The following is a 25,151-nucleotide window of genomic DNA, read 5'->3' as shown; positions in this document are numbered from 1 at the left end:
GTAAAAAGTTGATTCTAGTGCAGTGCAGTATTACTACTAGAACTATACTGCAGTTTGTAACTGTATAAGACTTGCAAAAGAATTTTTTCAAATCTTGTTCATAATGAAGTCAGTAACAACAAATTCATATTTGTTTTTTCCAGGAATGAAAACAATTTAGATATATGGCGATTATGTGTATTACGCATGAGACCTTCAACATTACGAGGTGGACTTGGTATTGTATCAAATTCTGATGTTAAGATTTCTGATTTAGGTGGTATGTCACATCCTAAAAGAATTCTTACTAGAGCCATTGAATGGCCTTTCTTATATAAAGATGCCCTTAAAAGATTTGGTATACCACCAACTAAAGGTAATTATAGTTTGTGTGATTTATTCTTTTTTTTTTTTACCACTAAAATAAAATATTGGTGATAATTTTTGCCATGATAACCATGAAAACTTTTATTACAAAATAGTAAAAAAAGGAAGTGCTTTATTGTAAATTTCTTAAATCCTTTTTTTCTATTCATTAGTTGAACACTCCTTATTAACATTGCATAATTCTAATTGTGGGCCAAAATCTACTCAGCACTGAAAATAGTTGGCAAATATTATTCAGCAGTAGATTTGTTAAACATTATTTATTTTCATCTTGTGTAATAGGATGGTGCTGAAGGTTTATTGCTTACCTACTTTTACCAAAGATAGACAACACAAAGTCAGACTGGATCAATTATAAATAACTTTTTCCTTTTTCTTTTCTTTTCTTACAACCACAGGATCCGGACCACCTTACAGTATAACTCAGGTCCTGTGGCATATTGTACTAAATGAGCCTATCTTCTTGGACCATCACTTGTCTCATAATAATAATACCAATAATGTGTTTCCTACTCATCTTCTACTTCTTTAACAATTTTCTTTTTCATGATTGATATAATCATCTCGGTAATCATTTTCCAGTTAGGTCTTCCAGAACATAGAATGTACCTGTATCCTGCACTAGAGTTGGGAACCTACCGTCATTTAGACAAATAAGCCCCAACCAACTCGGTTACCTCCTCTTCAAATGTCTTTAACATTCAGATGCACCAGTTTACTTCTCAATTCTCTGCTCACATTCACTCTAACTTATCATTCATGTTTTGTTGGATTGCATCGAAGATGAGTTTTGGGATCTTCACCCTTATATGCAAAGCTTCCCCTGTGTTCTATATTATCACTCAGTTGCAATTCTGCTCTTATGTTCTAACTCGGTCATCACCTCCTCGAGAAGCCTGTCTGACATCCGTATATCATCCACCAAGGAAAATCTTTCACATTAAAGTCCCCTGCTATAATAACATCCTTTGACAAGTAGCATACCACATTATTCAGACTATCCAATATATCCTCACTCTTCTAAACAGCAATTTGGTGATATGTAGACACTGAATACCATAACATTGAACATCTCGATCCAGACAAAGCCATTCTTCACCATTGACATGCTTCTATTTATTCTAAACAGTGCACCATCTTTTATTTCATTCTTCCCCCAGCTATCCTCCTCAACTTTCCTTATGTCGGGTTCTGCCACTATCGCAATCTCCCCTCTCTTCCACCTTGCTGTCTCTGTGACCACATCATGTGAGACATTGCTTCTTTTTACACTAATTTATAAGTAATTAACCATCCTGAGCACATTTTTCACTGCCCATTCTATGTTCGATGGCTACACATCAAACACTTCAATTTATCTTTACATTTGTTGGCCCTGTGGCCTTCTCCACACTTGAAACACATACTGATCTCCAAAGGGGAAGACACCCTCTGCCACCCCCTCCATTCCTAGCCCATATGAGCTTTACCAGAAGTCATCTTTGAAACCTTGGCTTTTGATATATTCTAATCCACCTTAGCTAGGATATCACTGATGTGAATACCACGAGTGACATTCCCATCATTGTACCAAGTCTTAAGTAAGACTGAAAGGACTGAACTAAACTACTTACACATAGAAGGTAAAAGTAAGTTCAAGACACAACACAAAACATAAATATGAAACGTAAAAATATTACATGTAACAATAACAACACAGTAACATTGAAACAAAAAACATAATAAAACAAAAACATCAACAAAAACAGAATACAAGAGAAATCCAAGCAGAACTCTAGAGCCCCTCACCAACCATTTTCTTTGCTGAGTACACTATAAAACTCTCATCGCCCATTTGGCCTGGCTATTCTAGTTTACATGGAGATCCGATAAAATCAAGCTGACAGATAGTCTCCATGCGCATTAACTTGTACTTCGAGAACTCATAAAAAACACGGTAGGTGTCATCCAGTTGTCCATACTGAGGACACATCCCAGAATCTACCAGACCAAATTTCTGCAGTCTGTCCCTAAAAGCACCAAAGAGGCGTTCCGCAAACCAAAAACATTTGGAAAGATCATGCATATAATGCCCACCCTCTGTCTCATCCCATCTGGCCTGCCACCAAGGCATTGCTGTGTTGTTCAATTTCTCTAACTTTATCTGAAGTCAACTCACTAGTCTTCTTAGCAACATACTGCTGCTGCTTCTCAGACGCAATCAAGACTGTTGGTTTCACCTGTTACCATTAACAACATTAGGCGTTGAGCCCTTAATAGTGTGTCCTGATAAATATTTTATTTTAGCCTATCCGCCCAAATAGTTAGATGGTCTTAAAATTAAGACTCCGATCAGGATTGACTACATGTCGAATACCAAAGAAGGTATTGCATACAGGCCTTCTCTGCGACATATTGAAGGTGCTTCTTAAATTGCAGTTTCTCATCAAGAAACACCCCGAGGTACTTTTGAACCTGAACATACTTTATACACTAGCCTGCCATTGAAACACATCATGATCTTTTCCAGGCCAAACGTCACCTTATGTTGATGACCCCACAATTCAAGCATCCTGCAAGCTTGAGTGGCTTGGAGTTCAACCTTCCTCTGCGAGTGGTTACTACTCACTTTATTTCCTCTTTATTTGTAATATCAAGATGTTTATTTCTTTCTATAAATGTAAACAAATTTGTTATTTTGTTACTGCCATGGTTACCAGCCATTTGTACTTATGTTATATGCATTATTAAAATTAGTATTTCTTTATATATCAAACGACACACATCATACTCACAACATTTATACATATAAAGGTTAATAAAGAATTTACTCAAAATACGGCTACTTGTGAATTTAATTGATGTCTGTCAATTAGTGCTACTGTGAAAAATAATGTAAAGAAATTCAGTAATGTAAATCTATAGCAAGCTTCCTTCCACAAGAGAGAATCAGACTCCACTATCCACAATAAAGGACCCAACACGCTACTCTGGAGACATTCCTTAGACAGCGTCTTCCCAATGTCATGGCTGCTCTCGCAGAACAGCACATCCTGATGACTGAAGTAACTTTGCATAACTTGCAATTCACTTACAGTACATTCCTTTTTTGGAGTTTGTAAATAGCAGAAGGCCACCATAAATTATTAAATGCTTTGGAAATGTTCAGGAAAATATCCCCAGGACATATTCCGTATCACTGGTCATTACCACACTCATCACATAGAGTTTGGCGTCCTCAGTACCCTTTCCAGGAGGAAACTCCTGCTGATTCTCCTTCAATAGTCTTTGCGAGGTTAACCTCTCATTTATACGCAGATCCAGAACTGTTTCAAAGACCTTACCAATAATCAGAAGCAACGCCAAGGGCCTGCCTATATGAAGAAGTAACAGCAGGATCCTTACCACCTCTAAACAACAATTTTACAATCCTCTTCTTCTAACACACAGGGACGTATCCACCAAACAACAATTTTACAATCCTCTTCTTCTAACACACAGGGAAGTATCCACTAAACAACAATTTTACAATCCTCTTCTTCTAACACACAGGGAAGTATCCACCAAACAACAATTTATTAAAAATTCGAGTGACAACTCTCACACTCACCCCAACTGAGCGAACAAGAAGCTCCGCCGTTATTCCATCAAAGCCTGGGGCCTTTTCCCTATCTAAATTACAGATAGCTTGATGCACCTCAGCCTCTGTAATCTCTAAGAACACTGCACCCCCGCGGAACTGAGTGACCTCTCGCCGCAGCCGCAGATTGTATGTGGTCTCTCCAGCTTCACTATCGTCAGATAGTAAATCGTCTAGTAATTTGTGTAAAATTTCAGAAGTATCTGAAATTACACCAAACCTGGTTGAGAGAGCAGACAGAAGAACGTCCTTTTGTTGTTTGTGCCCCAAGACCCCCTGTATATTACGTCCCAGGGATCCTTGTTCTCCTGCTCATGAACAAATGAATATCAGGAGTCCCATTTCACGGTCTGGATTTTATGAAAGTAATGAGACCTCAGACTTCTGTATTCATCAACAAGGACTGCCGGTCATTCCGGATCACCCTCATGATGGCCCTCTTCATGCCAGACAGTTCCCTATTTCACCATGAGGCAATCCTCTCTTGACTGGAACTTCAAGGAATTAAGCATTCGCCAGCATCAAGAAAAGCTGACGACAAACCAACTGCCAGATCTTCCAAATCCAAGACATCCAGACTCTGATCCAAAACTTGGAGCCTGGCCAAAAGAAAATCAACAAATTTCTTCCAATCCACACACCTCTGCAGGAGACAGCCGTGCTGAACCGGAACATTACGTCGGTAGCAATCACACAAGCCACCAGCAATCTAATAGACAATCAAATGATGATCACTTGAGCAATCTCAGCTATCTTCCAATTACAAACATTGTCAGGAATAAACCTACAATGGTAATGTCGATCTACCATACCTATGTAGGTGGGCAACTCACCAGGCACATTATATACCTGTAGATCATGGACTATAAAGCCCTCTAATTCACCACCATCATAGGTGAAACTACTATGCCACAAGAGTGACTTAGCATTCACATCCGCACCTATAAGGATTGGACCAGTGCCAGAGAATCATAGGATTTTATCCCAGACTTCAACTCAAGGCAGGATCTCTAAACTGGAAATATGAACTAGCAACATACAGATGCAAATTCTGAACTTCCACACGGATGAATAAAAAAATTGAATAAAATAATTGAATAAAAAATTGACAAGTTCCCTTCTGCACAAAACAGTGAACATGCTTTCAGAACCACAGTAGAGCCTCTTTTTCAATGAGAAAAACCTGGCAGATCACCAGACACAATATATGGATGCTGCAACAAAACAACATCCAATCCTTTACATAATGCAATCTCTCCAAACTCAACCTGAGCAATGTAAACGCACCCTGTGCATTTAGCTGACCAAATCTAATCATTTAATGAAATAGAATTATAGTGCATATCGAGAGTTCTCTGATAACACCCTCAATCTTTACTGTTCAGAGTACTTGTGATCCTTTTGAAGATGTTTGCAATTAACACAGATCGGACCCTTCAACTTCTTACATTCCTTTGACACTCCTCACGCATGTGTCCACCACAATTAGCACAAACTGTAGGATGTTCACAGAACTTAGCTCTGTTACCAAACCTTAGCACTCAAAAAGCCCATGGTAGCACACCGCCTCGCACCTACCAGATTTAAATAATAATCAACACTCAGACTTGAATGTAGCCTCATTCATCTGAGTATTTTACTCCCTAATGAAGAGCCATTAATTCTTCGTCAGACAGTCGTCAATCTATGTCATAGACAATCACTTAAGGATGCCTCTTGCCTTTAGGGTTGACTTTCATGTCGAACTTTCCGACTTAGTCAGAGATGACCCACACGGTTTCTGTGTCATCAGTGATTACAACTAAACCCTTTTTTGTCTCTCTAATATTACGAATTCGTAGGACAGACTAGCCTCCTGCCTCTCTTTCAGCACCTCTGTGTACTATTTACGCTGAGGCAACATCTGCTATGGAACCATGGGAGGGGCAGAAACTATCTCCCTCACAACCTCTCACCTCAGGCCTAATAGCCAATTTTTCATAGCCTTGAGCCAAGGCCTCAACAGTGGGTTTGAGTTTCCTGATCCTAGGGAGAATCTTACTTCGCATATTAGTCTTAGTACTTCTTGGGTTTTCCAAAAATTGAATAAAGAAGTTGTACTTCTCTTCAAACAGTTGTACTAATGGGACTGAATCTCCCCAGCCCTTCCATTGCCTTTAGAAAACTTCTCAATTATTAATTGATTTTTATTCTTTCCAGCTCGCGAAGAACCGGAAGCACCTGCTTGTGACTCGTCATCCCCCAGAACAGTTGTCAACTTAACGTCAATCATTTTCATAATCTCCTCATGAGGTTTTTTCTTACAGTTTCAGAAATTTCTGAAATCATAAACACAACAAAAACAGTATCCTAAACATTAACTAATTAAAATTAAACACAAAATAAACAAAACCAATGTTTATTGGTTTAACTATAAACACGCACATACACTGATGACATTGACCAATAGTAAGCTACGTACAAATAAAGATGGTTGTTGTGGTTAAAAAAAAATAACAGCTTATGTAATAATAAATAATGTCAGAAACTAAAGTAACACCAAACAATAAAAACAAACAAATATACAACATAACACAGTAGAAATGTAGAAATATTGGTTTCACCCTCGGGTATGCAATTCAAAGGAAATTTGAACAACCCACCAAACTAGTCTAGATAGCCTGTCAGGCTATCTATGCAAATTAATATTTAATAAGTCTAATAATATATCAGAAGCCCTAAAACAATTGCAAAACCGTAAATCAAATCACCGTCAACATAATCAACTAACAAACTATAATATAATGATAAAGTTACACCAAATAAATATCTAAATAACAAAGCCTACACACAAACTCAGCCTTTGCTACTAGTGTAGTGTGTGTTGAACTCTGTTGAAGCACATGACCGATTGATGCAGCCCTGTGCATCTTCCCACAATATACCCATTTTCTTGACATTTAAAACATTTGACGTCTTCTTTTCTCAAGGCCACCCTGCACAAGACCACCCTGATCCTTTCTTTGAAAACTTCATGTACAACTGCTGAAGCTGACATGGCCACCATTGCGTTAAGGTAACATGGCCACCTCCTTAAGGTAAACCTTAAGGAGGTGATTTTCATTTCATACTCCTTCTCCCCAATAGCCTCACTGATGGCTGATAGCAGAACCAACTCGGTTACCTCATCTTCAAATGTCTTGATGTTCAGATGCGCCAATTTACTCCTCTATCCTCTGCTTACACATTCATTCCAATTAACTTATCATTCATTTAGTTGGGTTGCATCGAAGTTGTGTTTTGGGACCTTCACCCTTATGTGCAAAGCTTTCCCTGTGCTCTGACATTATCACTCAGCTACAATTCTGCTGTTATGTTCTAACTTCATATACAGACTTTTAATCAAGATATGTTACAAACGCTACAGATAGATTTATTATACAAACATGAAGCTTAGTGGCACCAATCAAGAAACATGCTCTCAATAACCATATGACTTGAAGAATGCAATATATAGATGAGCTGAAGAATATCATACAAATCAATCATTATATCATTTATTATTGTCCTTTCTTTTTTTTAGGTATTTTATTGTATGGACCCCCTGGATGTGCAAAGACTAGTTTAGTACGAGCAGTTGCCAGTGGTAATAATGTAACATTTCTTGCAGTATCTGCAGCTTCTCTTTATTCACCATATGTTGGTGATGCTGAACGCACTGTCTCTCAGTTATTTCATAGAGCACGCCTCAGTGCACCAGCAATACTTTTTATCGATGAAATAGGTAAATAAAAAATTTTTATTTATATCTAACTCTGTTCAATAACTTACAAATCTGTTCAATATTACAAATATCTGTATATTTGTTTCTTTCTTACTGGATGGTATTACAAAAGGGTTATATATACACTTGATTCCAAATTGCGTGGCACTGTCTCTGAAGATGATTCTTTAGCCAAAAATAAGAAAAAAGGAAATAGAGGTCTGGGACCACTTTTACCCAATTTACTAGATCAGAAACCATAAGAAAGTACTAAATTTACCCCACGATTTGTACCCCAAGAATTTTAGTACGGTTTAACTTCACAGAGAGAGCAGAAAGCAGGGCTAAAGTTTTGCAAGCCGAAGTCGTTAATGAATTGTTTTCTGATGTATGTTTATATGAGCTTTTTTTATTTTTGACTATAGAATCATTTCCTGAGAGATTGCTATGCAATTTGGAATCACTGTATATATTTTATTGAAAATAATCTTTTTAAGATTCATATTATTCTTCTGTACAGTTAATATATTTTAAATACTACTAATAGAAACTATAATAAAATGAATTCAATCATGACAGAATACGGAATCCTGTGAAAGTACTATCATGATAAAATTAACGTAAGAAATGACTTATCTTCATTATCTGTACTAGAGGGTTTATGTTTAGAATTTAAAATATATATGCAAGCATAATAGCGTTTTATTTCAATTTGGTTTTCATGATCTTTTTTTCTTTTCTGATAAACATACTGTTAACACTTTCAGTTTGAAAGAAAAGTCAATTCTGGAACATACTGAAAAAAATTTATTTTTCCGATGTTGTTTAGCATTCAGGTCAACAAATAATAGCAGTATTGAATGCTTTAGGTAAATCTTTACTTTAATGAAGCACTTTGTACTTACGTAATGGTCATTTATATGTTGCCTACAGCATTACAATTATCTAAACTTTCGTATATATATTTGTGTGGGTGCATGCTCACACATGGTGTTTGTACTTTTATTCTTATTTATTGTTTTAATTATTATTTTTTATTTTAAAATGTACATTTTGATGCTTCCATTAATAACTTTTATGTTTAATTTTGTTAAAAATTAACAAAAAAAGGTTTAATAAAATTTTTTTAAATTTTATTTACAGATGGTTTAGTTGGATGTAGAGGAGATGACGCCAGAGAAAAAGGTGCTAATGAAAGAATTTTGTCATCATTTCTAATTGAAATGGATGGAATTGGAACAAAGGCACAGAGAAGTCATAGTACAAATGAAGAAATCATTGAGCCATTGGTATATTGATTAATAAATTTTAATAAAGTCTAAAATAGCTGAAATATTAAATATATATTGTTTACATTTTACATAATTTTTTTTTTAAGTAGTCACCTATGCCAAAACTGTTTAGTAGTGAGTGATATTTAATGTATGCACTTTTATTTTTTTCTGCATTACAGCAGAAATATTGAAAAAAAATTATTTTCATCAATGTAGTTTTTAATAACCTTACTGTGTGTAATTTAAAAATTTTACCTTTAAACATATAATTATAACATAGTTTTGTGAATAAAAACCAACACTGCATACTAGTATTTAGTTATTTGAATTATTCAAGTGATACATTTTTTTTGAGGGTGTGATGATAGTAGAAGGGTGGATAGTTTGAGGCCAAATTGGGCACTTTATATTTTAATGCCATTGGCTATCACCATTTATACTCCCATTATACTCTTAAGTTCTAATTAATAACATATTCTGGCCTAACAATCAGAGATCCTACAAGTTAGTTGAATACTCGCTAGCCATAGGGGATGTAAACTGCCTATGAGTCCTGATTCAGTAAACTACCATACAAAGTGATCAATTAAATGATTTGAACAGAATTTTGACAGTTCATTTTGAGGCATTTCCAGTTTATCTTTTCTTTATTCCTTGTAATTTGATATAGATCTAATCATCTTTAAATATAATTCAATTTTGAAGTGCTCAGAAATTGCCATATTATAACATATACTTTGCAATTTAACAAATTTAAATTAATATTTAAGACTGTGTTATTTCCAAAATAAACTTTAAAACATTCTCTATGTCCATTTGTTGTTTTTTTTTGTGAGTGAAAACACTTTGGCGTTATCGCCCGGAATAAAATTTTATAAAAGAAAATAAAAGTGAAAAAAAAAACTAAGAACTACCTTAAAAACTAAAAAAATTAAACAAAAACTTACCACTAATATCAGAGCTAAAATTTCTTTTTAAAAAGCACTTAAAACTAATCACAACTGTAAATTGAAATTAAAAATAAGCATAAAACTAAAAGCTTAAAATTTAACAAAAATAAAAAGAATTAATAAAATCCAAGAGCGGTTTAAAGGGCCCCAACTTGGATAACAGGAAGACTAAAAAAATTAACATAAAAACTAGACCAAGGTTAATAACTAACATATTAAAATAGTAAAACTTATTAAAATAAGTAATATACAGTGGGAACTTAACTTAATAAGGTAAAATTTATTTAAAAGGAAACAAAGTAAAAAAAAAATGTATAAAATTTAAACATCAATAAATTCAACAAAGTCCAAGATGGGTGTATAAAAAAAATATATAAAAATCATACAATTAAATGAACAGAAAAACAAACACGTTAAAATAATTCTTCAGCACTAAAATAAAAAATATATACCACAATTTTAAATTGTGTGAAAAATATTAACATTTCGCAAAAATAGCAACACCTGTCTAAAACTTCCTTATTATTGCCCAGAATTTGACAAATGTTTCTCTGAAATTTAAATTTATGATGCAACACCATATAACACATCCAATCCCAAAGTATGTGGCGCACAGTCAAATAGCAGTTGCATTGTACGCATAGTGGTGAGTGTCCTGCTGACATGATATCCATTTTGGTGGTGATAATTATGCTCTTATATAAATGAAGAATCTTTGATATGTAATCTACAAGAATAAGTCAAAAAGTAAAGTGAAATTTTAAAAAGCATTATTTTTATATTCTCATATATAAACTGAATATACTAATTTTTAACATAATCCCCTCCTATTTGTGCTAATATTTATTAACAAATTTTGAATTACTTCCTGAAAGAAACCTTTTTGCCTAGTGCATAGCCAGTTTTCCACTACTTCTATTACATCTTCATCAGAATAAATCTGATTCTCTCACAGCCCTTTTTTAGTGTACCAAAAAGATGAAAATTCATTTGAGCAAGGTCAGGAATGTATCACCATACTATCCTTGCAGACTTGTTTTTAATTTTCCTGCAGACTTGTGATTAATTTTGAATATTTTTGCCAAAGTAGATGGAGTTTCCAGACAAAACTTTGCCACTTACTCTTGGGTTCAAAGATGAGAACCCATATCTCTCATCAACTGTTTATATTCACTTTAAGAATGAATCTACTTTATCTTTGATTAAATAGTTAATATCAAATAATATGGAATAAAAATTATTAAAATTGGAAATGCCTCAAAATAAACTTTGATCAAAGTGATCAAATCACTTTTTATGACACTCGAACTGTCAGTGTTTTATGAACACTTTTTATGATAGCTTTTATTGAATCAGGACCTGTAGGTAGTTAGTTACATCCCTTGTTTGGGTAATGTGCTTTACTAATAACTTGTTAAAATCTCTGATTTGTTAGGCCAGAATGTGTTGATAATTAGAATTTAGCAACAGTATAGTGGCCAGGTGACAGCAATGAGGAGCTAATGGCATTAAAATATAAATTTCCCAGTTTACCATCAAAATAAACACCTTCCACTACTACCACAAGCATCATCCCCCCCAAAAAAAATCTTATCACTTGAATAATTCAAAGTTACTAGCATAAAATGTTTGTTTTTATTCACAAAAATATAATTGTATGTTTAAAAAATTGCACACAGTAAGGTTTTAAAATACTTTTTCAAAGATTCTGGTTAATTTTAAAAAGGTACTCTTTGTAAATGTTTACTAGTTGACATGAAACCTAGCAATCGCAGACTTTTCAAAAGTTGAAAGAATCATGGATAATTGAAAATGTTAATCCATGGCTTATATTTAACTTGATTGAAACTTTATCAAATTTAATTTGTCAATTATTGTGAATCATTGTTATAATTGCTTCATTATTATCATTACTCTTTGAAGTGAAATCTTTGTTACAAAGAGAAATTTTAGCATTTTTAAAGCAGATCAATCCATTTGTCAATCTTGTTTTCACTTCATATTGCTGTTGCACTTTACAAATAATACCTACTGATTTTACCTCTTTTGAATTGTGAGAACAAATTATTACTCTGATTTCTTCCTTGAGGCAGTTGGAAAAAGGAGTTCTCATTTTAAATTGATTTCCACATACAGCTAACAATAAAACAATTCTTATATACAGATGATATAAATTAATATGATTTACAGGAGAAGTCAGTGTTGTAATACGTGATTGGAAGGAAAATGAATTTCTGTAACTTTTTTACTTTACCATCGTAATTCAAATTCTAAATAATAAACACAATTAACTTTTAATTGCTGATTTTTTGGTGATACTGTGTTATGTTCTTTGAATATTTGTTGTTTTAGTTTATTGTTTTACCAACTGTATTTTGTTTTAATTTTCCTTCATTATTTTATTTTTAATATATTTCACCAATTTTTTAAAATTTAATTTAGGTGATTGTTATTGGTGCCACAAATCAACCTCGATTACTTGATTCTGCTCTTTTAAGACCAGGAAGATTTGATCATTTAATATATATTGGTCCACCAGATCGTAATGAAAGGCATGAAATATTGTTAAAACTGACGAAAAAGTAAGTAATTACATATAAAAGTTACACTAAATTACTGATTTATATTTCTTTCTACTTTTACAGTTATTATTATTATCCCATTCATACATTGAAAGAGCTCTACTAGTTATTGAAATAAACATTTTTAGCAAGAGAATCTGTCTACAAGATTTTTTTACTTACAATTAACAGTAGATGACCATCATTATCCACAGACACTGAGGAAATAGAATATAAAGAAATAAAAGTATTAATAATAATAATAACAAATAAATAATATTTATGAAAAAGTGAAAAATGATGCTGAAACATCATTAAATAGCATCAAAGTATTAATATCTAATAACCACTTATTAGAATTTTAAATTTCAAAAATTGTTTTTGTATTTTTACTTATATTCTATAATTGCTGTTAGAAACACTTGTTTCATAAGAATTGTTCGTTGTTTATTTTTTAATTAATATTTACTATCTCTTCCTTTTTTTTTTACTTTTTCTATAATATTTTCTCAGTATTCACTGATTATTTTATTTAACAATCGAAATACCATGTAGTGTTAGATTTTAAGTGAGAAATATTTTATGAATGTTTTTGATCGTTTTTTTTATTATCCTATTTAATACTGAAAGTGTGAAAGTGTGAAAGTGTGTAAGGTATAATAAATATCCTGTTACTATTGATCATAGGAAATTATATGAACATATTTAGTAGTCTGAAGACTAAATTGAATCCTATTTTATATTACTGATACAAATTGTTTATTATTATTTTTTTAGGATTCCATTAGGTAGTAGTGTTGATCTGGAATGTATTGCTGATAAAACCTTACTGTATTCAGGGGCTGATCTTGCTATATTGAGCAAAGAGGTAAAATACACACTTATTGTTATTACTTGGTAAAGTTTTTTTGTGTTAATGGATAGAAAAAGGCTTTTATAGTTATATTGTAGCTTAACAAATTAAAGTTGAACCCAGTTACTACTAAAAATTAGTACTAATGCTCCTTTTTTTTATTGCTCAGTTATATTTCGTAGCAATTTTTTAGCAAAGTATTAAATTCTAAACATTTGACCAAAAAAAACCTGCATTTAGTCTATTTTATATAAGTGAAAAAGGTACTGAAAAAATTGATTACTTTTAATTTTTGTGGAAATGTAGCAAACATATAATAGAATAATGTATAGTTACTAGGTATTATTGCTGGAGATACTGAAAATTTTATTTATTAAACTTTGTTCAGTTTACAAACATCATACAGCAATTAAAACAAAATAAAAGTGATGATTAGCATAAAAGCTCCCAATCATAATGTAAAATAAAACATTATCTATGTCTGTTTATTTGTTTTAACAAAAACAAATAAAAATAATAATATACAAGAGTTGTTCAATAAGAAACAAATGATTCCTGGAAAATTATTTATTCCATCACAATGAAATTACACTACTTTTCACCATATCCCCAGCTAAATTTAGGCTCTTGTCCCATTATTCTGTGAATTTTTGTATTCCAATAGTAAAGAATTGTTTACCTTGATGACTGATGCTTTAAAAAGTATTTCACCCTTTGTTTATAACTATTGAAGCAAGTCTGATACAATTACGTATGGAAACGACACCAGATTTCAAAACTGATAGATAGTAGGAAGTAGAAAGAAATACCGATCTTCATAGTTACAAGATAATTACTTTATGGTATTTGAAATTTCTTGTTGCCATCTTGAATTCCACCACATTGAATCAAACCTTTTTTTTTATAAATAGGAAGATGAACATGTGATGTATGATTTTTAATTTAAAACTTTACTAGAAAAACAATAGCGAAAACCGTTTCTTGATAAATGCCTTCATTTTCAAGTTTATAAGCAATCAAATTTGCAATAATGGTAAAAATCACAGTAGTAATAAAACAAGGTAAACTTGCCTCATGGTAACTTTTTTATTTTGTATTTCCTTCAGAATAACATCTAACAAACTTTAAACAGTTAATGTTAATGGCCCGAACGCTAATAGTAAGTCTTTACAGTAATAAATAACATAGTGATAATAATAATAATAAGTCAACTGATGTTATTTACTTGAATTATCACAATTAAATTATGATTTTCTCTTAAATCATCCGCTCAGCAGTCATCTTAAAAATAAAGTGATGTAACCCATGAGTCTTAAGCCTGCAGTCTGCTTCAAAGTGTTTTTGTTTTTTTCCTGGGCACACAATTAAGTGTTATCAGTGCCTGGACATAATATTAATTATAATAGATAATTAAATAGTAAATGTAACATCAATAATTTAAAAACACAGCACAGATGTAAAACGCTTATATGGTAAAGGCAAAATAAAACCACACTGAAATACAGTACTAAAAATCTAATGAAAAAAGTTATCTTCTAGCATACTCCAAATGGCATTAATAGGTGAAAAAAATTATATTAGTAATTAAATATTTGAATACAAATGCCAGGACCTTAGGAATTGGTTATACATTCAATAACATCTCATTGTTCCCTAAGATATTTTGGATGTTAGCCCGTATTTTAAACTTCTGACACAATACTGCATAACAGACACAGTCCACAAGGATGTGGTGCACCATTATTTGGCAGTCACAGTGAACATAGATGAGTGCATCAGTCTGAGTCATGAGATATGAGTCAGCCCTATTCACAAACAGCAAATAATAACCTCCTGTTCATGATTATTCCTGCATGAAGAGGTCCACAGTGTTCTTAGTTAAAGTTTATTGTTGATGGTAACATTCCATTTATTATGAACAACCTTCTTCAGAAACCAGACAAGATGATTCGAAACAATGCAGTTAGTGAAAGGAAGATGTAAACAAGCCTCTTTTGCTGCACTATCAGCACGCTCATTGCCTGAAATTCAAATATGGCTGGGAATCCAGCAGAAGCTCACATTTCTGTTACGTTGAGTCATTTCAGAAATAATAGACTATACAAGGTCTGTAAATAAAGCAATGAGAGACTAGATTTTTTTTTTGGCAGCCAAAGTGGCAACACTAAAGTTATTAGTAAACATATGGTTATATGAACAGCTGCTTTATATTAGATATTAATATTTTTAGTCTATTGTTGCCATGTGAGACTTAAAACTTTTTGTGAAACTAATTTTTGTTGTGCACTACAAAAAAGAGTGATACTAATTATGAGTAACATTGTGCAATCAAATTTTGTGCTGAATTCTGTGAGAATGCTACTGAAACTTTTTCAAAATTGAAAAGGGCATATGGAGGTGACGCTCTTGTCACGAGCTCAAGTTTTTAGGTGGTATAAAGCATTTTCAGATGGCCAGGAATAAGTTGCGGATGATCCACGCTCTGGAAGACTGTTAACGTCAAAAAGTGATGACAGTGTTGAGTGAATCTGAGACTTGATACAGTATGACCAGTGATTAACTGTCAGAATGATTGCCGAACAATTGAATTTGAACCATGTCACAGTCAATCAGATTTTGAAAACAAATTTGACATGAAAGTTTGTGCAAAATTGGTCCCAAAAAACCTCACTGTTGGAACAGAAAAACAACAGCTTGGAAGTGTGCCCCGCTATCTTTTAGGGTGAATTGAAACTGATCCTGATTTTCTAAAAAAAATTTTATTACTGGTGATGAATCTTGGATGTTTGAATATGACCCAAAACAAAACTTCAAACTCACCACGTCCCAAAAAAGAAAAAATGAGCAAATCAGAAATCCAAACCATGCTAATTTGTTTCTTCAATAGTAATGGCATTGTCCATACGGATTTTTGCTTACACGACAGACTGTAAATCAATATGTTTACCGAGAAATTCTTGAAAGATTGCGGAAAAGAGTTGCCCATGTGAGACCATCCATCAAAAACAACTGGATGCTGCCATCATGACAATGCATCTTGTCACACTGCATTCTCACTTAATGAGTTTTTGCCAATGAAAAACATTCCTGTAGTTCCTCAACAGCCGTATTTACCTGACTTAGAGTCCCTGCGACATTTTCCTGTTCCTGAATTTAAAAAAGCACCTCAAAGGACACCATTTTGGAACAGTAGAAAACATAAAAAAAATGTAATCAACCATCTGAAGGATATTCCGGTTTCAGAGTTGACACTGCTGTGAAGAGTGGGAAAACCGTTTTTGAAGCATCGTATGGCTTCCCAAGGGAACTATTTTAAAGGTGATAAAGAGTCCACGTATAATTGGATTGAAAATAAAAAGTTTTTCTGAAGCAGTCATCTTACTTTATTTACAGACTCCAGGGTGTCTGGAGTACATGTCACTAATAGCCTGTAAGGCACTCTTGGAATCTAAACAGACAAGTATATTTAAGGCCCTATTAATAGCAAATAGCTCCATGATAAAAACATTGATAATGTTGGGAAGGCCAAATATGTATCTTCTATTGCCAACCACAAGAGCACAACCAACAGAGTTACTGTGTTTAAAGCAGTCTGTATAAACAACAGCATTAGTATTCATGCTATTTGCAATATTATAAAATTTTTCTCATAAGATAACCAAATTTGTGTATTTTTTTTTGATGTTAACAAAGACTAAAGCAATAATTTACAAGAAAATGCTGCCAAGGGGGTAAATAGTGTTGAATAGCAGGAAGAACTGGAGGTAGTTTCTTATTTAGGGATTAGAAAAGACAATGTGCTCTGATAACCTTGCAGGGCAGTAGGTTTTGGCCTCATATCAGTAACATACTGGTTGGAGAAAATGTACCTGATGAAGATGACATAAACATGTACGACTCATTGTTCAACAAAGAAAGATCCAAGGCATCATGATGATCCCCATGAATAGTGATGGGCATTGCATCTCCATTTATTAGGTAGGACATGGGAATCTGTGACAACAAATCATCCTCACTGACATTGGAATTTGGGGGAAGGTACAAGTTGCAGATAATAATTCTAAATGGTGTCAATACTTACACTGTCACCACAGGATTGTTGTAGCCAGCAGAATACATGTGACTAATACGTCTCCCTTCAGGAAAACAGCCACACCCCCACGTCCTCTACCTTCAATTTGATGGTAGCACCTCTTGCAGACATAGCCATGAAGATACACTTCATCCTGGGAACAAAGGAGAGTTTCCTGCAGGCATAATACCATTGGTCTTTCTTCCTTTAGTAGGATTTTGTTACCCTCAGGCAAGAACGGAAACCACATACATTCCACTGAATAATACTTGTACCCATAAAAATGATTTTTTTCCTGTTTATAAAGTCAATTATTATCCGCAATTTAGTTATAAATTTTATTGCAATACAAATAAGAAACATCAGGTGGGTTCCCTCTCATACAATTTTTGTTTTCTTTTACTTAAGTTACCTTAACTTTTGTTTACTTTACAGATACCTGTTTTTATATTATTGCAGTGTTGGGTGTTGTCTTCTAATTAAATCTGTTTCTACTTTTTTTAATTATAATGTACTAGTTAAATTCTCTTTGGTTTTAATTGTTTTTATTCTCTTGAACCTTTTTTTTATACTTATTTCTTTAGCTTGTGGTTCTTTATTTACAAAGTTTTTTTTTTTTTTAGTTTGTTGTTTGTACTCCTAGATTCTTATTTCAATCCTACTAGATTTTATTTATAGATTGTTTGTTGTCTTCTTTTTGGTGCTTTTGTTTTTTTAAAACCTTATGAAATGTTTTTGTTTTTAACGATTTTATTCGTTTATTGTTTAGTTCTTAGTTTAGTTGTGATTTAGTGAAAGCCACCAAATACACTTCGATTTCTAAACATGTTTCCTTCTCTCTTTTACTTATTTGTTTTCTTACGTTTCTTTATACAATCAATAAAGTATTCTTCTTCCTTCTAATCTTTCCTGTTAAGTTGAGCTAAAGTGTTTTGGTTTTACTTATTAATTTTGAAATAGCATGATCATTGCACAGTTACTGTTTATGCATTGTTAAAAAAACTTGACTTTAGTTCATATAATTTTTTCCAAATTTTTATTAATTAAAAAATACCTATTCAATATTTTACATTATTCAGAATTTTTTCATAGTCGCCCAAACCACATATAAAACAAACTGTATTTATTTAATGAAAGAGTAATTTAATTATAGGACATCAGGAAACTAAGCAGTCTATATTATTATTTTTTTTTTTTTTACTTACATGCCACAATATTTATTGTGTTCAAAATAAAATAAATGTTCAAAAGTCCATCTTTAGTTAATCCAGACATTTTTTGTATGTTGAGCGCAGATTTTCTTGTTCCACTGATTTTAAAAGATGCTGTCTTTGATATTTTCTTCAATTCATCCTCAAGTATGCTAGTTTTTGAAAATACCTATTTTTTTTAGATGGCCCCAAAATCAAAATCTGGTCACGAATGATCAGGAGGAACTGTGAATCCCCGTGGATAAGTGGACCAACAGAAATATTCACACTAAAAATAAAAATCTGTGTCAGGGCTTAACTTTTGATCAGAAACTCTAATTGTATTACACTAATGGAAAAAAGTAATGGTCAAAAATTTTATCTTATGTTTCAAGCAAATGTACACTTCTCTTGAGAGGATTCTGCTTTGCAGGCCTGTTTATATTTCAGCTTTGATGAAGTTACAAAACTAAAAAAGAACTGAACCATCTCCAGGCAGCCACCACTATTATTTAAGGGCATGGCAAATTTTAATTGAAAGATTTCCAGTTCATTGGATAGGTCTTAGAGGAGCCATTCCAGGACTCCAGATCTGTTTCCTCTAGATTATTATTTTTGGGTTTAAGGTTAGTTAGCACATTGGAACTATAGAGGAGAAGTATTTTGAACATTTCTTGTTCAATGATATGCTTTGAAAATTTATTGTGAAGTAATTCAGGACTGAAAACATTTAAATAAATTATAAAATTAAATACTTAATTATTATGATAAATATCAGTTGACCTAGCCATTAAATTTGTAGTAGTGTTGCAAATTGTTAGTTTTTGTGTTATTTTTATTTTTTAGTTAGAATAAGCCCATTTAGGACTATACAAAGTACTTAGTAAGAGGTGTTTTTTTGCCTTCTTTTGCCTCCATATTTCTTTTATTCTTCTGCTGAGGTTTTCTCTCCAGTCTTCTTCTTTGGTCTTTCCTCTTATCATTTCTGAATTTTGTGAGAAATTTATTCTGTTTAAGTTATTCCTGCCTACTCTAGGTTATTTTTAATATCATCAATGCATTTTATCAAGTGTGTATTTGTTTTATTTCTGTTTTCAAAGAATTTTTCTATTTGTTTTGTGATTCTGCCAGGGTTCATTCTTTTGAGTTCCCATAAAATCTTAATTTGCATTTTATAATGACCATGTGAATGTTTGTTTACCGTTTGATTTTCTGGTTGCTTGTGAATCTATATTGTTCACCAGTACATTTTGATCCTAGAATTTTTCTCATTGCTTTTTATATCCACTTTTCTATTCAAAAGAAGTATTTCTGATCCAGGAGACAATCCAATTTAATGACTGTTGTAATTTCATAATTTTGTATGCATAGAGATATATTTTTTGTTATAAATATTATGGGTATGACGTTAAAGCTGATTCCTTTTTTTGGCATCTAATTTCATTGGCTGTTTTTTTATTGTTTTCTTGAATCATTTCACCAAGATATTTAAATTGTGCAACTCATTTGATTTTACCATATTTATTTTCCATGTATTTTGGTGCTTGTTTGTTACAGGTAATGTAGTCTATTTTTTTTAAATGAAATCTAAAGGCTAATTTTTCTGCAGTCTCTTGAAGTAGTTAAATCTGTTTTTGTGTGTTGAAATGTGAAGAGTTTGATTGCTAAGTCATGTGGAAATGCTAGGCAGTCTATTTTTAGTCTCCCTCTGCCTAAAGTGATTTTTTGGTGAATTTTGAGCATCAGTTTTTGTTTCTGTTTATATCATTTGCGGTTGTTTAGTCTTTATTATAATTTAATTTTCGTCAAGTGACGATAATGAATTTGAATTTCTTTCTTCAGGTTCCTGTTGTAGAAATCTTTATGCTAGTTGTGGACAGTTATTAATTTTTTTTTTTAAATATTCGGTGAGTTCTCTATAGTTTCCTCACTGTTTATTAGACAACTGACCATTTTCTTCTTTAAAGCAAAGACTCTGTGGTAAATCAGTAATTAAAATTTTGACATAGGTTTGTGGAATTTTAGATAATGATTCTTCTAGCAATTTCCAAAATTTGTCTACTTCACAAATTTTTTTTTTCTTCATTGATTGGCATGTGAATATTAGAGTGTATGTTTTGTTTGCACATTTTTGGGTCATTATCATAAGTCTGTTATATAGGTTTTACATTTATTATTGAATTAACTATATTTTTGTTAATTGCAAAAGCGACTCCTGGGTGTAGTGTGTTTTTCTATATCCATTTTACTTTTAAGAGTATGTAATTGCCAAAATTCATTGTGTTCTCTTCTATGAGTCTTGTTTCTTGGAGAATCAAGATTTGAATTTTTTGTTCAGTTAAGTTTTCTCTAGTTTGTGTAACTTTCTAGCTCACATTAGTAAGTTTATGTTTAGTGTTTCAAGAAAGTTTTAATTTTTGGGTGTAGTTGGTCAGAGCTCTCCAATTCCCTCTGTATTTCAGTCTAGGCTCTCCAGACTCAGAATGCCTGGTTGTACTATTCTGACAGCAGTGGATTGGTTACCACCTGTGTAAAACTTGTTTCCAGCAGTGCTTCATCGTTTTTGGTTATCAGAAAGTTTGGGCCGAAGCCCAGTTTGTTAAGTCTGGAATGGTTAATTCCAAAATGTAAATCTTCAGCTGCACCCCTGGTGAACAGACACTGATCACTTTGCTGCTTGCTGCAAGTCAGTTGCAAGGTGAGTTTGAATTGTTGGTTTGGTCTGTGGATGATGTGCCAGATAGGGGCTGCAAAACCACACTGGGTTATTATTATTATTATTTGTGTTATTTATTATTGAGAAGGCTGTAATTATTAGTGTTTGGGTTATTAATTGCATTATTAACTGCTTAAAATTTATTATCAGATGCAATTCTGAAGGTAATGTAACATAAAAAAAGTTAGTAATGGACCGTTTTACCTTGTTTTATTGCATCATGATTTTCAGTTTTTGCAATTATAACTCAGAAAAAAGGGCATTTATCCAAAAACTGGTTTTCTGTTAAGTTTTACACTAATTTACACTAAAAGATTTCAAACACCATAAAGTAGTAATTTTGTAACTATGTAGATCCATACTTGTTTTTCTACCTCCTACTATCAGTTTTAAAATATGAAGCTATTTCCATAGCAACATAATAGGGTTATATTCAGGTTATTGCAGGGCCAAAAAAAGAAATAGCTTACTGAACAAATAACTATTTTTATCAATTTTCATCTATTAATTAATTTGGCTGTATGATTTTTAAATTTATGTCAACACTTTTTATCATTAAAGAACTTTGAATAACTTATTTTTTAATTTTTCTGCCAACCATGAACAAATTTTTTCACTAACACACTTTGCTTCCACTTCATTTTTATAATCTTTATTTTTTGTATAAACTACACAAAAAATTTCAGCTTTAATAAAAAATTAAATTTCAATCTGTATTAATTAATTGTATATTATTATTATATTAAACCTAATATAATATTATATTTCACTAATAACTTTTTATGATTTTTTTTTCATATTTTTTATTATCAAATTATTTATTGTAAATTTTTTTTACAATCACAAGTTAATAATTATTAATAAATCAATATATTTAAATTAAAAAAAAATAAATGAAGCTGAATTTGAACTGATGTGCCTTCTCTTTGTAAGATCAAAATATTTCATTAATTAAAAGTTTATTTGGCTCTAACTCTGGAACCAATGAAAATAAGTACCACTTATGATATAACATTGAAAAGCTCTCAACGAGGGCTTGTTATTATTATTACTGTAGTTAAGAAAAAGGTTTGGGCTTTATTGGACATTTTTGGTTAAGTTGATTTTAGTCAAAAAGGGAGTTGCACAACTAGATGTTACAACAGTCCTAAATCCAAAATTTTAACCTCCTATGGCTAATCATTTTTGAGTTATCCAAGATACATATGTACGTATGTACAAAATGAACTCAGGGAAAATTAATAAATTTCAATAAATGCAATGAACGGAGTATCTCATATAAGCCAATAAAATATTATGTTGAAAACAAATTTTTAATGACACTCATTTTAAAAACAAGTTTTATCATAATCCATTTGTAATGAATCATTTAAACAGAATTCATCATCTTATATCATAAGCAATAAGATATTTGAATAAAAAAGGTAAAATTAAATACTGCACTTAACTGTTATTAATTCTAATAAATAAAAAAAAAATCACCGTTGGTGAATGCATCATAAAAATAAAATTATCCAATGCAATATAATTTATAATTTGTTTTATAATTTTCCAACAAAATCCATTATTATTTTTTCAATATAGTATTCCAAGAACATCAAATTAAAGGAAGGAACTAGTTTATTTCTTATAGAGTTATGATTAACTTTTAGAATTCTACATTAATTCATTGTTTTTACCTCTTTCATTCTGTGGTAAAATATTTTCTTTCTTTCCTGCTTTAGAAAAATAAACATTTCCAAAAAAAGATTGGAAAGCCTTTCTGCTTCCACTTTGGAAATGATTACATTTTACAACTTTATTGAAAGGCATCAAATGTTATATCAAGCTAAACTTTAAAAATATCTAATTAAAGATAGAAAGATAGAAATTAAGGATAGAAAGTTTTTAATTCCTTAAAAACTTTTTTTATTGAATTATATTTTTTTACAGGCTGCTTTAACTGCAATGATTGAAGAAGGTATGAATGTTGAAAAAATTGAACAAAAGCACTGGCTTCATGCCTTAGAAAACATGAAACCATCACTCTCTCAACAACAAATTGATTTTTATAAAAATTTCAGTTTTTAATATTTTTACTTTGATTGCCTCTTTATAAATTACAATTTATATTTGAGTATGTTGTTTGTTAATAAATTGATTGTTTGTTAATAAATTGTTTGTTAATAAATTTAATTTATAGTGCTCCTTGATTATATTACATTTATAAGGGCAAAATGTAGAAGTTGATGGGTAACAATTTTATTAAAAAAATGAGGTTTTCTGGATTTTTGATTGAATTTCTATTATGCTTATGAGATGTAAATTTTATTATAAATTTTTTAAAAATGTTATGTAATTAGTTTCTGAATAGTAAATAGAATAAATTAAGTTCAAGGCTATTACATGATTTTAATGGCTTCACTGAGAGTTAGTGGCAGACTTCCTAATTTATGCATTTTTATTAGTTTTGGGTTATGTATTGTCTTATAATGATTTTGTTTACTATACATAATCTTCAGTAACATTTATTCTAACTTATTTTCTGAAGATTAATTTTTATCACTTACTGTTTTATTTGTTATCTTCATTAAATATTTTCACAGAGATCCCTACTTCATTGTAAAATTTTTTATAGAAACATTTACAAGGATACACAAGTTTTGATTAAGACTATAATTTTTTTCACACAAACTTGCTGCTTTTTAGGGTAGGTGCAATAACTAACTAATGATATGTATGATTTTGTTCTATGGTGAGAGTATGTGATTTTGTGTGAGACCACTAGACACTGCACTTGCTGACATGATATTTGGACTGGCTATGCTGTATTTGTCATATCCTTTTTTTCCCATGAAATTGAAAATTTCAAAATCCCAGTGATATAAATTGGAGTCAGTTGAAAACATAAATAGTACTTTTGATTACAAAGCTTACCCCTACTAAAGAGTGATATAATTATTTTAAAGATGTTTAAACAGTTTGTTGTTTAGAACAACGAACAGTCTGCAGGCCCTCAATCAATAAAAGATCCAAAAACAATCAAGAAATTTTGACAGTTACTGATGGAATATTGTAGATTATTATGATTGAATATTGTAACAATTAGAGATTGAAAAGGAAGTGTGGGAATTTCATTTGATTCAGCGCAACCAATTATGAATGGCAATTTTTTCAAGTACTATTAACTATTAACTATTAAGACTGCTCAACTATTAAGAAGGAGAACTACTCAATTGTTCTCTATGAACAAGATGCAAAGACCAAAATGCTAAAATCTCTGCCAAAATGGTATCTAGTAGATTTATCATGCCAATCCTTCAGCCCATTGATATCAATTCATTAACTTTTCCACTGAAACACAGCACGACACAAGTTCAGCAACCTTCCTACTACCCAGACATAGCTGCATACAACTGACTTCTTTCAAGACTCAAGATTTTATTCAAAGGGATAAGATCTCAATATATAAAAGAAATCAAAACATGCGACAAAAGCACCTGCTGAATATTAGAAAATAGACTAAAATAATGCAGCCAATAGTAGAAAAACGACTATGAGAAGTGTGTCAACTCAGAAGAGCTGTTCTTCAAAGGAAACTAGTTTAGCAAACATTCAGATATGCTGATTTTTTCCTGACCTAAGATCTTATACTTTTTGATCAACCTCAACAAATACATAACACAATCTAATTACCCTGATCACATTAGAAAAAAATAAATATATATTTATAATTAATGGAACATATAATGAAAATTAATTAATAGACAAGTAAATTTGAATACAATGTTTAGATTTTTTAAAGTAAAACATTTAATTCTATTTATTC

The 25,151-nt window shown here is 31.6% G+C and overlaps 1 protein-coding gene across 1 annotated transcript in view; it reads left to right on the top strand.

Annotated features, from left to right (window-relative positions):
* Window positions 1–23,947, top strand: part of LOC142323840 (ATPase family gene 2 protein homolog B-like) — a 40,812-nt gene extending 16,865 nt beyond the window's left edge. Inside the window, exons 5-10 of the mRNA XM_075364118.1 lie at window positions 144–355; window positions 7,548–7,748; window positions 8,871–9,016; window positions 12,394–12,533; window positions 13,290–13,380; window positions 23,276–23,947. Of these exons, the coding sequence (XP_075220233.1) occupies window positions 144–355; window positions 7,548–7,748; window positions 8,871–9,016; window positions 12,394–12,533; window positions 13,290–13,380; window positions 23,276–23,413 (928 nt within the window). The 3' untranslated portion in view covers window positions 23,414–23,947. The remainder of the gene's footprint in view (window positions 1–143; window positions 356–7,547; window positions 7,749–8,870; window positions 9,017–12,393; window positions 12,534–13,289; window positions 13,381–23,275) is intronic.
* Window positions 23,948–25,151: the final 1,204 nt, after the last annotated feature.

The sequence above is a fragment of the Lycorma delicatula genome, chromosome 4, assembly GCF_047948215.1.
Source record: "Lycorma delicatula isolate Av1 chromosome 4, ASM4794821v1, whole genome shotgun sequence".
Taxonomy (NCBI): Eukaryota; Metazoa; Arthropoda; class Insecta; order Hemiptera; family Fulgoridae; genus Lycorma; species Lycorma delicatula.
This window is presented reverse-complemented; position numbering and strand designations above follow the sequence as displayed.